The sequence below is a fragment of the Penicillium psychrosexuale genome (assembly GCF_028828465.1).
Source record: "Penicillium psychrosexuale strain IBT 29551 chromosome Unknown utg000002l, whole genome shotgun sequence".
In the NCBI taxonomy this organism is placed as follows: Eukaryota; Fungi; Ascomycota; class Eurotiomycetes; order Eurotiales; family Aspergillaceae; genus Penicillium; species Penicillium psychrosexuale.
In genome coordinates, this window is record NW_026643187.1 from 2,994,519 (window position 1) to 3,010,675 (window position 16,157).

The following is a 16,157-nucleotide window of genomic DNA, read 5'->3' on the forward strand; positions in this document are numbered from 1 at the left end:
TGTCGCCAGGTTAGGGCGACCTGCTTTTTTCTTTTCAGGCCTTTTCTCTCTACGCTGTATTCTGAATAATGAACTTCACGAATGACTCGAGACTTTTGTTCCTGTCTGATCGATGTTACCCGGTGGAGTTGATTTGGTACTTTCCACTCCATTACATACAGTGTTCCACTACTTGTTCGATTCCTGCCCGGAATATTGCGTATTCCGCGCCAATAGAGATTGATTACCTTGGATTGTCATAGATTCTTAGGCTAGCGGATTTACTACCGTGGACACCACCCTAAGACAGGGCCAGTATTTGCCTTTGTTGCCCTTGCTTGGGACGCCTATAAAAGGTGAGACATGAAGTCGTAAATTCATTCATTTCCAGGAACTGCAATTTTAGATATTCTATGATCATGGATCGAGAAAGATCGCCGCACATAGCAAGCCCCGAGAAATTCCAGCGAATATGGTGATATCACCCCGCTGAGCTCCAAATACAACAGTTCAAGCTAAGTAAAAAGCGTGGCAGTCATGTCAATATTTTGGGATTGAGGACCCCTCATCATCTGAGCTGGATCACTCTGTCAAAGGAGTTTGGTTTCCGATGCCGTAAAACAGTTTCATCTTTGTTTCGGATGCTATGAGACCCTTCACTTCCTCCGCAACAACCCGCTGTCCGCCGCGGACAACCTTATCCAGCTGTTGATCTTTGCTGTTGACGCCACCGGCTCTCGAGCCGGTGGCCTCCATTCCACGTGCGGCTTTGCGCACTTTTTGACTGAGATCCATGATCTGCTTGTTACCGAAATCACGAGAGGTGAATAGCGGGCTCTGGCTGAGAGTCGCGACCCAGTACTTGTTCCATAGAAGGGACAATATTTCCGTATCAAGGGTGCTTTTGAAATGACTGACATCAAGAGAGTAGTATTGATTGGCATGCGCACCGAAGTCCTCTGCCTTCCCGAGCGGGATAGTCTGATACTCGTCATCCTCATGAGCCTCCTTCTGCGGGGTAAAGTTCGATGGAAATGTGCGGAAAGCGCCGATCTCAACGCGACCCGCGGAGATGGTACGGTCCGGGTCGATGACAACGGCGACAAACGGTCCAGTCATTTGCTGTGTTTGTTGAGTGGCCACATCAATCCCAGACAGCCAGCACCCATAACCCGGGTGACTGTGATACCATCCGACAGCATTCTCCATCCGCCCCGAGTCTCGACACGACTGGAGATATGATACCATGTACTCGTTTGCCTCGTCCTGCGCATTCACTCGGGTTTCGGTGCCTTCGACTGGCAGCCGGAACGCATCTGTCACCACGAAGGTGTTCGGTAGGATGTAGCCTTGCATCAGACCCATAATCTCTAGTGAGCCACCCGAGCGGGCATGCATCACCATCTTCAATAGTGCCGAAGCGGAGATTCGGACGTGCTTGAAATAGTATGGGTCGGTGGCCCATGGTCGCTCCTCGTTGAGGGCTTTTTCTGTATCGGCATTGTATTCGTAGAGGGCGTCTCGTTGAGGATCAAATACGCTTATCGCATTCTCCAGCTCTGTGCGGGGACATCAGTTAATTACAAGCTGGCTCATATCGGTATGGAGGTACTCACCCCAGGCCTGCTGGGCAGCCTGCATTTTGGGTGGATGGGATAGAGAAGAGAAGACAGTCGAATGGTAAACAATGTATCGCAAGGATCAGAGTACTTTAAGGCAAGGACTCGGGTGATAATGTGAGTTCTGCAAGGATCGGAGAATAAATAGTATCAGAGCTGAATGCATGAAGTAGAGAAGGCCGTGGGGTTGTTCATTGATTGGCAGTATCGGGCGGTGGGGCTTGCTGAGTCAGCTGTTGCCCTTGACGACGGTCTCACCCAAAACACCCACCCACTTACGCCTTACGAAACTTGATGTTATCTATCATCTGCGATCTCCGTACGCCCCCCCTCATAAACAACAGTGTTGTTCGCTTTCCTATGTGGCTGCCCTAAGTGCTTTCGCAAACCTCCACTTTCGTTTATTTCCGTCGCACCTTGTGTGCTGAGAACCCTGTGTGTCAGGCTCTCCTGTTTTGATCCCGACATTGATCACCCTGTCGCAGCTTCGCTCGGCATTGTATCGTTCATACAATATTTTGTTATCAACCTCGACTTTTGTCACCTCCATTAAGGGACTTTCATTACAATGGCGGTAGATACCAGCTACCTGACCACTCAGGTCAACAACATCGTCGCCCAGCTCCATGGTATTTACGACGAAATTGGAGTTCCTGCGCGGGAGCGCGAGTCTCGTGAAGCAGAGGTAAGCTTGCTCTCTGGTATAACAATGGCATTGTCGCGTGGCTAACAGAGTGATACAGCTCTTCAGCGCCCTGTCAGAGACCTTGAACAATCATCTGAAGGTTGTTGATGAGTGAGTCGCATCCATAAACAGACCCATTGGAGGCTTGCTAATCCTATTTCTAGGGAGAGAGAAGATATGACGCAAGAAGCGGAACGTCTCATTACAGCTATTCAACAAATGGAATCGTCCCTGAGCGATGAACGGGCCAATGGCCAATACGAGCTTAACCGCGACGACCTTCGTGTCACTTACCCACTTAACAAATGTATTGCATTCTTGCGCGAGAAGAACGACTCGATGAGCAAGCTGCATCGGGAACGCTTTGAGCAGGTTAAGAGTGAGTCTTATCTGTGTGGTGTGTCGCTGATGCCCCTTTACTGACATTCAATAGAACTTGTGGACGCGCTTGAATCTTACTCCTCTCACCTCGAGCCATCATTTGTTAAGCTGGAACTTCCTCCTACTGCACCAGGGTCCTCGATTCCCCCGAGCTTCGACCTTTCGCCTATGTATGTGACCGCATTGGATGCCGAATTCACTCATGTCTACGAAGAGTACCACCGCCGCATTGCCAAAGTCCAATCTGCCTGCGAAGAAATGATCAAGCTCTGGGCCGAGCTCGGAACACCCCAGGCGCAAACAGATTCCACTATCGTGAAGTGTTATCGCGATTCCCCTGAGCAACTGGGGCTACATGAAGATGATGTCGGCAACCTAATTTCCAAGCGCAATAAATTGGTGGAAGAAAAGAAAAGCCGCGAGCGCAAGATCAACGACCTCAGAGCTACCGTAATCTCTCTTTGGGATCGCTTTGGTGTGGAGGAGGCGGATCGCAAGGCATTCCTGGCTGCGAACCGTGGCTGCGGTTTGCGCATAATCAATGACCTCGAAGAGGAGTTGACACGCCTCAACGAACTTAAGAGACAGAATCTCCACCTCTTTGTGGAGGATGCTCGATGCCGATTGCAGGAATTATGGGACACTCTTTTCTTCTCCGAAGAGGAAATGCTCGATTTCACACCTGCATTCTCCGATGTGTGCAGCGATGCTTTGCTTGAGGCTCACGAGGCCGAAATTACACGACTGGAAGCTCTTAAGGAGCAGCGCGCTCCTACTCTCGAAATGATTGACAGACACCGCACTCTTTTGACAGATCGCGAGGCACTTGAAACATCAAGCCAAGATGCATCCCGCCTCATGGGCCGCGGGAACAAGGGAGAGAAGCGTGATCCTGGAAAGCTCTTGAGGGAGGAGAAGATGCGCAAGAGAATCGCCAAAGAATTGCCGAAACTTGAAGCTGACCTGCGGAAGGAGTTGGAATATTGGGAAGACGAATTTGGCCGACCCTTCCTAGTGCACGGAGAGCGATATCTTGATTTGTTGACACCTGTAAAGTCAATGCTTCCACCACGCTCAAAGACACCATCTGCAACACCCTCAGCTACCAAAGCAAGCGCAATGAGACAAAACCCACCCGCCCGCCCTGCAAGCTCCATGAGAGGCCTGCCTCCCCCCGCTCAGCCACCAAGACTCCTACTAGCAGCGGCCCAGTTAAACACAACACCATTGGCTACGGTGCCTCTAGAGCCGGTGCCACCTCAAGAGCCGGTGCAACATCTCCTTCGAAGCTTCCCGCCCGTGTCCCGCTGGGAAACATGCCCCTTGGAACCAACTCCCCTGAGCGTCGTATGCAGCCCGGCGCCTACTCGTCTGGTACACTTAATGGAAAGATGCAGCCCCCTCGTGGACCTCCCCCACGGATGCGTGCGTTGACGATTGAGTCAAGGGAAGACCGATTCAGCCACCTTATGGAGCCACCGCGCTGCAATAGCGCCATGTCTAGTGCCTATGTGCGGCCTGTTAGCCCGGAAGACGTTTATGATGACCGGCAGCGATCTTTCATGAGCACTTCGGGATTCTCCAACTCTCAAAGATCTACTGGATTCTCCCATTCATCTCACTCTTCACAGTCGTCACTGTCTTTGAACTCTAGCCAAGTGTTCCCACGACCTAACCCTTACCTACACCACGCAGCTCCACCGCCAGCTGCCCGCCAAGTCTCCAACTCCTCTACAGTCAACACAACAACCTCTGGATCTGAAAATTGGGAGACTTTCGAGGACGGCTCGGGATCAGAAGCCGATCCCAGTGACATTTACTATTCCAAACTCCGTGCCGCAAACGGAGGAAAACGATTTGCACCCGAGGATGGATCGGATCTCACTGGCAAAAAGACCAAGGGTATTCGCAGTGTCAGTCCAGAAGGTCCGCATCCCGGGCAGGTCCTGCGCGTTGCTGGCAGTGACACCGAGTGGGCCGATGACTACGAAACTTATTAGATGTTCTGCCATTGCTTCCCTCCCCATAATGCATCCCACCTCTTGCACCTCATTTCTCGGCGCCTTGGAAGTTCAACGGTGTTACGCAACCGTTGACCTTTGATGATCCCACGACTGAATTTTGCATTTGCACGGTTCATGATAATCCTTGGTTTCCCTTTCATGACTGAGCACCCTTAAATTCCTTATGGGCAGGTTTCCCCTCTCTCTACACACGCTAATTCCCGAGGGGCCGACATTCAACTTCTTTTCCTGTCCATAATTACGAGTTTATCATGTCAATCTTGCTCTCGCTCTCCTTCATCTCGATGATATTGAGCCCAACCCTGCGCCTGACTGTGTCAGGCTGCAGCCCTCTGAGGATTCCTGTCATTCACGCCTTTCCCGACTGACACCCTCGCTGTTTCAATTGCCACTGAGTTTAATCTTTTGCTTTTTCTGGTCTTCTTGGCATGGTGTTATCTTTTGTTCCTTTCTCTGTCACTTATTGTTTTCGTTGGCTTGGTGCTTAAGGCTCGTTTATTCCCTTTTCGATCTCCGGTTTTGGGAGTCGGATTTTGTGCTTGGTTTTCACCGTTTTTCTATGTATTTGTCAGCGAAGTACGCCGTACAGTGTTTTGATATAACTAGTGTTGTTAATTTTATCTTCTGATTCTTCAACCTTTTGTTCAATTCGATAAATAGCATGGATAGATCGGTGCATAAGCCGAGACACTTGACTTATTTAGGGCTACCCATCCACATGACTCCGGTAAATAGGATGACTTGGATTGCAGCCCGAACAACAAGGCAAGAGATATAATATCGCCGCTCACAACGGACTCCGTACGGAGTTAGCGGTGTTAGTGGTATTCGTCATTAGGCCACCGTCAAACAAGCCCCTGGTCCTTTGGGCTCAGTTTCATCCCTCAAATTCAAATTCACCAGAAGTTGTTCCACCACAGTAGCTGTAATGGCACCGACTGTGGTTGGGGACACATGTGACAGCCTTTTTGGGCCTGTGATCAGTCAACATGATTGTCGTGGAGGGTTCGACTTTACAGGTACATATCTCCAATGTCTGGGCGCCTGGGCAGTCTCCACATATACTGACATGGAAGCAAGTTCTATTCGAAGCATGGATATTCAACATTACCCCAGCAGCCTGTTTTCTCCTGCTGTTACCCATTCGCCTGTTCCAGCTATCTAGAGAGTCTTTGAAAGTAAAATCCTCGTTGACTCATTGGGCGACGCTGGTAAGTCTTGCTATCACTTGTTGAACCTTGAAACGTCTAAATAATGCTATATACAGGCTATTGCGGTAGTATTGTCCGGAATCCATGTCGTTCTGCTTGTGTTTAGTGCGACGCAGCACTACCCCGCACAAAATGTGTCAGTTGCGGGTGCTACCCTCAGCCTTATAGCGGCAATTTCTATTGTTGTTCTGCTTCATTTGGAGCACAGCCGGGCTGTTCGACCTTCCTTCCTTGTCTCTGCGTATCTGTTTATTACGGTGCTTCTAGACATTGCGAGAGTACGCACCGCCTGGCTGTTGCCATATGGTAGAGCATACCCGACCTGCCTCACCGCATCTCTGGCCACCAAATTGCTTCTCCTGGTGCTGGCAAATATCGAAAAACGCAAATGGTTGTTGCTGGCCGAACAGTCTGCCGAGAGAACTAGCGGTATCTTTAACCGAGGCTTATTCGCCTGGCTCAATGAATTACTGAGAAAAGGACACACCTCGTTGCTCACTAGCGATACGCTACCTAACATCCATGAGAAGCTATCGTCTAGTGATTTATCCGACCGATTTTCTAAGTCATGGGCGCTGTGCGACCAGAGCCGTCAACATGCGTTGCTGCTGGCCGTCGTTAATTGCCTTCGCTGGGATATCGCTGCTATTGCTTTTCCTCGACTCGCCTTGATAGGGTTTAGCATAGCGCAGCCATTCCTAATTGGCAAGACTGTTACATTCCTCGAGCAGACTGAATCTTCGTTGAATATTGGCTATGGGTTGGTAGGAGCCACCGCGATTGTCTTTATCGGGATTGCTGTAAGTATTATGTATTCAACCACTTATCCCACTATCCGATGGTCATTGGCCGACTGATTTTTGTGACTTAGGTCACTACGGCATCTTATGAACACCTAGGATTTCGTGCTACGACCATGGTCCGCGGTGGCCTTATGGCTCTTGTCTATCAGCACATGATGGAGCTGCCACTGGGGAGCACCGATGAGTCTAGTGCCATGTCCCTTATGGGAGCTGACGTTGAAATGCTTGCGGAGTACTTTCACTCTACAGTGTGCGAATCTTGGGCTAGTATCCTACAGCTGGGACTGGCCGCGTGGATCCTTCAAACTCAGATCGGTGTTGTTTGTATCACACCCATTTTAATTGCAACAGGTATGTTCTCTGCCTATTTGCATGAGAACTGATGACCATAAGAGATTAACAGACTGGCTAGCTTTTACCGCTGCTTCTTTTGCCACGGGCAATGCTGTGTCCGTTCGGCAGAAGACATGGCTACAAGCCACCGAGAAACGCATTAATTTCACGAGCCACGTCCTCGGCTCAATAAAAAACGTGAAATTCTTAGGACTAACAGAGATCATAAAGAAATACATTGAAGGCTTAAGGATTGAGGAGCTTGAGATCTCCAAGAAGTTCCGCCGAATCCAAACCGTCCGTGTCTGCATGAGTACGTATAATTGGAGGTCCAGCTACGGATAGTTCGATTGAATATATCGGGATCAACTGACCAGCCTATTCAGTAAACCTTCCGGTGATTATTGCGCAGTTTGCTACTTTCGCGACCTATGCTGTGGTTGCGAAAGTGCAAGGGTCGGAAGGTCTCTCCGTCTCACAAGCCACCACGGCCCTTTCACTAATAAATCTGCTAATCACTCCTCTTATGCATCTATTGTTGGCAGTTCCAGATGCATTCGCATCAATGGGGTGTCTGTATCGAGTCCAGGACTTCTTGAGACGTCCAAATATTGTCGGTGAGTACTCCCATACGTGCTACTAAGCAAGACGTACAGCGAATTAACCTCATTTACGTATAGAAAGAAGGAAATTGCTCCAATCAGAAGCAGATGCTCTTGTTTTACCTACTAATTCATTCGAATTCGAACTTTCCACCTATCCCTGGCATGGGGCTAGGGGAATTTCCTCGTCAAAGAATCAATCTGACGTGCTGATCTCCCTGCAAAATGCCTGGTTTGGCTGGAATGACCCTTCCTCGGATAGTGCTGGTATCACACTCAATCTGAGCCCCTCGCCGCTGGGTACCCTAGTTGCAATTGTCGGTCCAGTGGGAAGCGGAAAGTCCACGTTTCTCAAAGGTCTCGCAAATGAGACGTCCATTCTCAATGGCGAAGCTTTCATCAAGTACCCAGACCTAGCTTTTTGTGAGCAAACTCCATGGCTTACCAATACGACGATCCGGGAAAACATCATTGGGGAGAATGGATCCGCTGCATTTGATTCTGATTGGTATTCGACCGTGGTGAGCGCATGTGCGCTAGACTCCGACCTAAAAAAAATGCCAGCGGGTGATGCGTCGTCCGTCGGTAGCAAAGGATCTAAACTTAGCGGAGGGCAAAAGCAAAGAATCGTGAGTACAAACTATGTTTCCCTCTATATGGGCGGTCCGGCCCGGGAATAATAGCAATGGATTTGTGAACTGATTTTATTATAGGCCATAGCGCGAGCTGTCTATGCTCGCAAGCGCATCGCGTGCTTCGATGATACTCTGAGTGCTCTTGATAATTCAACCGCTCGGCTGGTATTTAACAATGTCTTTGGCCCGTCCGGACTGCTGCGTCGACTGGGCTGTACTGTATTCCTTGCAACTCACAATGGTGCGCTCCTCAACCCTACATATCTTTATCTTGTCACTCGTGGTAGATACTGACCATCAGCAGTTCAATATCTACCCCAGGCCGACTTTATAGTCGTACTCGGAGAGAATGGCAATATTTCGGAACAGGGCACCTTCTCTCAGCTTGTCAGTCACGCCGGGGGATATATTAACCGGCTAGGTATTCAACCAGAACAGATTGAGAAAGAACAGATTGAGAAAGAAAAGATGCAAGATGACGATACAACTGGGTCTCCAGAGACTAGTGAAGTCATAACAAGCCGCCTATCCACCCCGGCCTTTACCGATGAATGCCGACAGACGACTGATATTGCTGTTTACAAGTACTATTTCTCTGCCATGGGCTGGCTCCGAGTCTTTGTGCTGAGTTCCTTACTGGTGGTGAACGGTGGCATTGGTGGATTGCGAAGTATGCCAAAATTCCCTTCGTCTAATAAACAATGCTATATGATGCTTATTTTTGCATAGGTGCTTGGATTGAGATCTGGTCCTCTAGCACCGACAGCGCTTCAAGCTCGGGATTGGGCTACTGGCTTGGAGTATATGGGGCATTGTCCTTCATCGAAGCCATTTCAATGGTTCTTGCGGTATAGTAAGTGAAATCTTCTTTTTTTCCGTTCAAGTTTCCATGCTGATTGGATTCTATCTATAAGTTGGACCTGGGTCGTCATTGTACCGGCCGCGTCGAACAATGTCCATGCTACTGTCCTGCAAACTTGCATGAGGTGAAATTCTCAGGTCTTCACTAATCCAAATATCGGCGAGCTGACATATTTAGTGCCCCCTTGTCCTTCCTATCCCACGTAGACACGGGCTCTCTCATCACCCGTTTTAGCCAAGATATGAGGCTAGTGGACATGATCCTCCCCCGAGGTTTTATCACGACAGGATTCCGTAAGTGCATTCATTATACATTTATTCAACGTATTTCCTAACCCGAGAGACATCAAGAACTCTTTACGGTGCTTTCACAAGCTGCAATCGCTATAGCTGCATTGCCATATCTGGCTGTAGCCCTTCCCTTCCTAGTTGGGATGTTAGTGCTAATCCAGCGCTTTTACCTGCGTACATCTCGCCAGCTTCGACTGCTAGAGTATGTTTATCTGCGCTAACAACGCTTTAATTTAATCAGCATGCTTGTGCATTTCAGCAAACTGACAACCCCTTAGGATCGAGCTCAAAAGCCCCCTTTACACCCATTTCATTGAATCTCTCGCTGGTGTAGTTACCATCCGTGCCTTTTCATGGACTACTGCTTCTACGTCCAAAATGTTGCACTTACTTGATAGGGCGCAAAGGCCCTTCTATCTTCTACTGTGTATTCAGCAATGGCTAGGCCTGGTGCTGAAGCTCATGGTGACTGGCATGACGCTTATTCTCCTCGGAGCTGCTATAGCTCTGCGCGGACAAGTGAGCCCCGGTTTGTTAGGTATTGCGCTAATTGGGATGATGGACCTGGGGGAAGTACTCTCATACTTGATCCAGAACTGGACGCTTCTGGAAACCTCTTTGGGTGCGATTGCCAGGATCAAGGATTTCTCGGAAGATACTCCAAGTGAGGAACAAGATGCAGCCTATGAGCAGCCACCAGACGCAAAATGGCCAAGTAGGGGTGACATCTCATTCGTTGGCGCAGATATTGCATATGAGTCTGAGAACGCAGAGCCCGTGTTGCACGGTATCTGTCTGAATATTCGTGCTGGGGAAAAAGTTGGGCTGTGTGGTAGGACCGGAAGGTGAGGGAAGACACTTCAGTAGGGGTGAGAATAGGCTGACTCTCTTATAGTGGCAAGAGCACACTGGCTCTATCATTACTCCGTCTTAACGAGGTGGTTTCTGGCCAGATCCTTATCGATGGGATAGACATATCGACAGTGCCTCGGTCATTGATTCGGTACCGGATCAGCTCTCTTAGCCAAGAAGCCTTCCTTTTCCCAGGTACTATTCGGCAGAATGTCGATCCTTTAGGCATCGCCAGCGATATCGATATTATTGAAGCTCTCAAATGCGTCGAAATCTGGAATGCTCTTATGTCTGCGACGAACAGCGCCGCCCACAGCGGAGTGTTGCTAGATGCAATACTGACTGACACGACTTTGTCCGAAGGCCAAAAACAGCTATTTTGCCTGGCTAGGGCGCTTCTCAAGAAGAGTAATATTCTGATACTAGACGAACCGACAAGCAGGTATGTAATTTCTGTCTTTTTGCTTCTGGCAACACATGATTATGCGACCAATGCCAACCATTCACAATCAAGTCTGGATGCAGAGACAGATGCCAGGGTTCAGAAAGTCATTCGCCAGGAGTTTCAGAGCTGCACTATCATTATGGTTGCGCATAGGGTTCATACCATGCTCGACTTTGACCGAGTTGTTGTTCTGGATAGTGGTCGAATCATAGAAGAGGGACGTCCTTCAGACTTGTTGAACAAGGAAGGCGTGTTCTCAAGTCTGCATCATCTGGAGCAGTCAACAGGAAGCAATCAGGAGCTCTGATTGATGGATGGGTCTTATCAAGTTGTTCACAAAGACTTGCAGCTTTTAAACCGCAATACACGTTCTTTTTTTCCGCCCTATATCAGTCAATCAGTAAATTCATGGACAAATCATAGCTCTGGCGTCCGCTCGCTATGAAGTTATTCACCGCAATTAAAAACGGACAACCTGCTAAGCAAGCGATTGAATCCATCAATGTCTTGTCTTCAGTAAAAATATTGGAATTGGGTCATATCGGATACAGCTATAGTACAGTCACTCGATCTCTTAATTCTACATTACCGGCTAGTCGCAAGAGTCCCCATCCAACTATGATCTTCAGGCAAGGTTCCCTTAGGAACTCTCTGGCCAGCAGAAGGAACAAGGGACTGTGTCAACGCCTTGGCGTCCTGCACTCGGCGAAGTGTCTCATCTCTCCCGAGAACTACCATGGTCTCTGAGATTCCAGGCCCAGGAGCAGAAGCCAACAGCGCCCAGCGGAGGTAGTGATACAGCTCCTTCTTGAATATCTTTCCTGCGTTCTTCGAGCCAACGGGTGTCTCTGGCTCAGACGTGGGGAAAACAACGCTTTCCGCGCCTTCATAGCTGTTGATGTTGTCGCGGTGAGTGTCGATATTCCAGGCCGCGGATGGGACAAGGGTTAAGGCGGCTGCTGCAGTGTGCAGCGCTTGGATTGGGACTTCTGGGGAGGATTGGGGTGAGGCCGGTTTGTAAGGAGCTCTGTCCAGTTTGGGGGTAAAGAAGTTAGAGTTACGCTGGGCGAACTCCTTTGCGTTTGTGTAGTTGTTGACATCTGCGCGGATGAGGGGCGCGATGTATTCGGAGAGAGTGCGACCGTTGAGGATCGTGGTGCTGCTAGGTGTCAGCTATTAGGTACTATGTAATACACGCGTGAATTCTTTACGGCTGATGGCTGACTTACAGTTTGTCGAGAGGGTAGCTTTCTTCCACGACCAAGCTCACCTTCTTCACCATCTCGTCGAACTCAGGCCCGCCGCTTTTGACCAAGCGTTGGACATGTGCCTTCTGGAGAAACTGGAGTTTTTCAAAGGAGACAACCGTGTTTCCTCGAGTGATTTTCAAATTGAACTGGTATCAATGTTAGCAGGGAGGTTGGGGTGTTTTCGAGAGACTAAGAACATACAATCCGTTCTAGTTCCTTCAGACTTAACACATCAGACTTTTCGGAATGCGACCAGCCTAGAAGTGAAGTGAAGTTCACCAAGGTGAATGGGAGGATCCCTTGCTTGTCCTTGAATGACGAGAGGTCGATATCTGCGTTGCGCTTGCTGAGCTTTTGTCCACTTTTGTCGACGAGCAAAGGGACATGAGCAAAGCTTGGTGGCGTCCATTTGAAGGCATTATATAGCGCCATGTGCATAGGTGTCGATGACATCCATTCCTGATAGACGTTAGTTCAGTATCTTGTGACTTGATAGCTACAGATATAGTAAGCAAACTCACCGTCCCTCGGATAACATGGGTGATCTTCATGCAATGATCATCCACAACATTTGCCAAGTGATACGTGGGGTGTCCATCCGATTTGATAAGGACTGGGTCATTGTAGACACGGTCGATAAAATCCAGCTTCGAGTTGCTCTGGTGATTCTGACCGGATTTGCCATAAACCAGATCATTGAACATGGGGTATTCCTCCACTTTTAGTCGAATAATGTGTGCCTCTCCCTTGGCTGCTCGATCTTCTGATTCTTCGGCAGATACGTCGCCGCATTTCCGGTCATAGCCAGGCGGCAGTCCTGCCTCGCTGCGGTGACGGGCGATCGAATCCAATCGTTCTGCAGAGCAGAAGCATCGGTATGCATGGCCATTGGAGACAAGATCATTGGCGTGGGACTGATACAAAGCGGTTCGTTCGGACTGCACAGGGACAAATATTAGATATTAATTTCTTGCGACAAAGGAGCGATGCCTCACTTGTCTATAAGGTCCATAGGGACCACCAACGATGGGACCTGTCAACAAAGCGAGAGTCAGCAATTTCTCTCCATTTTTGGATGTGTTTCAAACTGACCTTCATCCCAATTCAATCCTGCCCATTGGAGATCATCGTAGAGTCGCTGTTCCGCCCCGGGAATCGTCCGTTTCTACCGTAATCAGTCGTAGTCCACGCAACGGAGCGCAATCCACGAACCTGGTCCGTATCCTCAATGCGCAACAGAAATTGACCACCGGTCCGTTTGGCCAGTAAATAGTTGAATAGAGCTGTCCGTAGGGAGCCTAGATGGAGGTATCCGGTGGGCGAGGGCGCAAACCGCGTGCGCGCAGGGCCATTCGGCAGTTTGTTCTTCAAATTAGGTGCTTGGGCAGCCGGAGAAGAGGAGAAGGCTCTACATTGGATGGTCCAAGATCGCCTGGCAAGTAGCCCTTGGGGACATCTCATTGCGAAATAGAGGAATGGCCGATCTTTTTGATATGTTGTGGAGTTGCGGAGTTGCGGCGCGGAGCTCCCGAACAAAATTTCTCAACTTCTTTGGATCAACAACTCCCGCTCTCACCTCTCGTTCACCAACCTCTCTCTTTTACTATTGGGCTTAAGTCAACGGTCTTTTTCTATTGAAGAAAATTCCGATCGTGTTTTCTACAAAATAATCACTGAAAAGTACGTTGGAAAGTTGTGTGTCACTTGAGACTCTACTAACAATGTTCTCAGTGGCTGCGGTTGAAGTTGACCTCTACGGTGTGTGCTCATTTGCGCAGATCAACTATACAGGAATACCATATTAATCAGTTATTCATTCATACAGAGGTCCTAGAGATCCATGAAAGCTCAACTAAAGATGATATCCGCAAGGCATACCGCAAGGCAAGACGAACCCCGATCGTCTCCGGATTCCAGCGATACTGACAGGCAGCTTTCCAATAGGCGGCTTTGGCCAACCACCCCGACAAGGTCCCCGAATCCGAGCGCGAGGAAGCTTCAATCCGGTTTAAGGCTGTGCAAGAGGCCTATGATATTCTTTACGACGATGACAAGCGACACCTCTACAACACACACGGCATGTCTGCCTTCAACGGCTCGGGTGAGCCGGGAATGGCAGGACAACCTGACCTAGATGACTTGCTGGCACAGATGTTCGGCGGCGGCATGGGCGGTATGGGTGGTATGGGCGGGATGCCTGGCATGGGAGGAATGGGAGGAATGCCCGGTGGTCGCCCCAACAAACCGCGCAAGAGCCCCAGCGAAGAGCAAGATTACGAAGTCAGCCTGGAGGATTTGTACAAGGGCAAGACAGTAAGGTTTTCCAGCGTCAAGAACGTCATTTGCGGACATTGCAAGGGCAAGGGTGGCAAGGAAAAGGCCACTGCCAAAAAGTGCTCGACTTGCGGTGGCCAGGGCTACAAGGAGGTCTTGCAGCGCATGGGCCAGTTCGTGACCCAGCAGACGGTTATCTGCACCACATGTAACGGAGAGGGCTCATATTTCGCCCCGAAGGATAAGTGTAAGAAGTGCAAGGGCACGAAAACAACCGAGGCGAAGAAGATCTTGGAGATCTACATCCCCCGAGGCGCTAGGTAAGATGGCCTTTTTTTCTATCTAACGGAATCACATACTTACTGTGCTCTAGGCAAGGAGACCGGATTGTTTTGGAAGGCGAGGCCGACCAAGTGCCCGATCAAGAGCCCGGCGACATTGTTTTCAAAGTCGTAGAGGAAGAACACCCCGTGTTTACACGGGCCGGTTCAGATCTGCGCGCAACTATTGAAGTCACTCTTGCTGAATCCTTGACCGGGTTCTCCCGCGTCGTGATCAAGCACCTCGATGGCCGTGGCATTGAGCTCACTCACCCCCTCACCGCCGGCGCTATCCTCTCACCCGGACAGGTCCTCAAGGTTCCCGGAGAGGGAATGCCGATGAAGCGTGTCGATTCCCGTGGTGACCTGTACTTGGTTGTTGATGTCAAGTTCCCCGATAACGGGTGGAAGCCCACTCCAGAGATGCTGGAGAAGCTCAAGGAAATTCTCCCCAAACCCAGCGCTCCTATCAAGGCCGACACCGTGGACGAAGTTGAATACGACCCCAAGGGTCAGATCGAGGACTTCGGTGCGCAGGATGGCCAGGACGCAGCAGGATGGGAAGACGAGGAAGACGACGATGAACCGGCGCAGTGCGCAACTCAGTAGAATTCTTGCATAGATGGCGTCTGGGGGTTTGAATTAATGGGGACTTGTGAATAGAACAACCCTCTTGGTTTAAAAACAAAAACACATTGTATACCAATGTAATCGTCTTTCTAGCCCCACCCACGTTCACGGGCTGGGTCTGTTTCATTATTATACATAGTTCGAAGGTTAAGAGAATCCAGGTTATTGAAATATCCTCACCATCGACCTTTTGTATGGGTGTACCATATAAAAGATACCTAATGTGTGTAGCCATAATAATGAAACAGCCGGGTGAGGATGGGAAGACGATTACATCGACGTACAATATAGGGAATACGGAACCAGTTCCGCTCATTCTATGAGTGGATGGATGTGAATAGCGTGGGGATGAACCTTGTACATATTATTCAGGTCTATGTATGTACTCGTCTGCTTTTGTTTTTGTTTTTTTACAAATGAGATATTCAACTTATCCCGAGGCCACGGAAAGAATCCGGGGTCGGACTCCGGGGTCGCGATGTCGGACTGGGGTTCGGCCTAGCGCCTTTCGGCTTCGATGTCGGCTGCTCTTTCTTTCTTTAACTTGGATTCCCCCCTCCATATACCACCTACTCCAGGCCTAGAAAGCCCATTCTCAATAGTATATAGTCGCCCTAATGAATTAGTCTGTAATGGAAAAACGGAAAGAAAAACCTATGGCAAGTACACCTGAATCGACGGATTTTCCGAGTGTGTACCGAGGCTATGGTAAAAGATGCCGGATTCGTCGCGACGATCTTAAGGTTCGGGGTAGGTTCCCTGTGTCCGAGAAAAGCACCCCGTGTCAAGAGATCTTCCAGAGCGAGACTGATCGGTTGAATGAGGTTAAGGTTCTGTCTGCATGACGCCGTTAAGTCTGCACGATGCTGTCGATCCTACACGATGCTGTTGAGTCTACACGATGCTGAGTATGTTGCGCCGTTGGGAGCCTAGATGTAAACAATTGAGGTTCAAACTGGTTA

The 16,157-nt window shown here is 49.4% G+C and overlaps 5 protein-coding genes across 5 annotated transcripts; 3 read left to right on the forward strand and 2 right to left on the reverse strand.

Annotated features, from left to right (window-relative positions):
• Nucleotides 1–561: 561 nt before the first annotated feature.
• On the reverse strand, nucleotides 562–1,620 carry N7518_002317 (Mov34/MPN/PAD-1 family protein; the record flags this gene model as incomplete). The annotated part of the gene is made up of 2 exons (XM_057183245.1): nucleotides 562–1,538; nucleotides 1,596–1,620. 2 exons carry the CDS (start codon nucleotides 1,618–1,620, stop codon nucleotides 562–564), a joined length of 1,002 nt encoding a protein of 333 aa, XP_057044695.1.
• Nucleotides 1,621–2,166: 546 nt separating this feature from the next.
• N7518_002318 (putative microtubule associated protein (Ase1)) lies at nucleotides 2,167–4,664 on the forward strand (the record flags this gene model as incomplete). The annotated part of the gene is made up of 5 exons (XM_057183246.1): nucleotides 2,167–2,283; nucleotides 2,342–2,394; nucleotides 2,448–2,662; nucleotides 2,717–3,719; nucleotides 3,767–4,664. The coding sequence occupies 5 exons, from the start codon at nucleotides 2,167–2,169 to the stop codon at nucleotides 4,662–4,664; spliced, it is 2,286 nt and encodes a 761-aa protein (XP_057044696.1).
• Nucleotides 4,665–5,677: 1,013 nt separating this feature from the next.
• Nucleotides 5,678–11,028, forward strand: N7518_002319 (uncharacterized protein; the record flags this gene model as incomplete). The annotated part of the gene is made up of 15 exons (XM_057183247.1): nucleotides 5,678–5,707; nucleotides 5,765–5,899; nucleotides 5,956–6,699; nucleotides 6,771–7,053; nucleotides 7,115–7,348; nucleotides 7,422–7,652; nucleotides 7,716–8,266; nucleotides 8,351–8,513; nucleotides 8,577–8,942; nucleotides 9,002–9,125; nucleotides 9,187–9,258; nucleotides 9,312–9,427; nucleotides 9,485–9,626; nucleotides 9,703–10,269; nucleotides 10,320–11,028. 15 exons carry the CDS (start codon nucleotides 5,678–5,680, stop codon nucleotides 11,026–11,028), a joined length of 4,467 nt encoding a protein of 1,488 aa, XP_057044697.1.
• A 278-nt stretch (nucleotides 11,029–11,306) lies between these two features.
• Nucleotides 11,307–13,432, reverse strand: N7518_002320 (glutamate--tRNA ligase MSE1; the record flags this gene model as incomplete). Its single annotated transcript, XM_057183248.1, has 7 exons — nucleotides 11,307–11,880; nucleotides 11,951–12,117; nucleotides 12,173–12,430; nucleotides 12,493–12,909; nucleotides 12,967–13,004; nucleotides 13,064–13,136; nucleotides 13,184–13,432. The coding sequence occupies 7 exons, from the start codon at nucleotides 13,430–13,432 to the stop codon at nucleotides 11,307–11,309; spliced, it is 1,776 nt and encodes a 591-aa protein (XP_057044698.1).
• A 260-nt stretch (nucleotides 13,433–13,692) lies between these two features.
• N7518_002321 (putative DnaJ domain protein (Mas5)) lies at nucleotides 13,693–15,174 on the forward strand (the record flags this gene model as incomplete). Its single annotated transcript, XM_057183249.1, has 4 exons — nucleotides 13,693–13,729; nucleotides 13,797–13,873; nucleotides 13,916–14,565; nucleotides 14,619–15,174. 4 exons carry the CDS (start codon nucleotides 13,693–13,695, stop codon nucleotides 15,172–15,174), a joined length of 1,320 nt encoding a protein of 439 aa, XP_057044699.1.
• Between the last annotated feature and the right edge of the window lie 983 nt (nucleotides 15,175–16,157).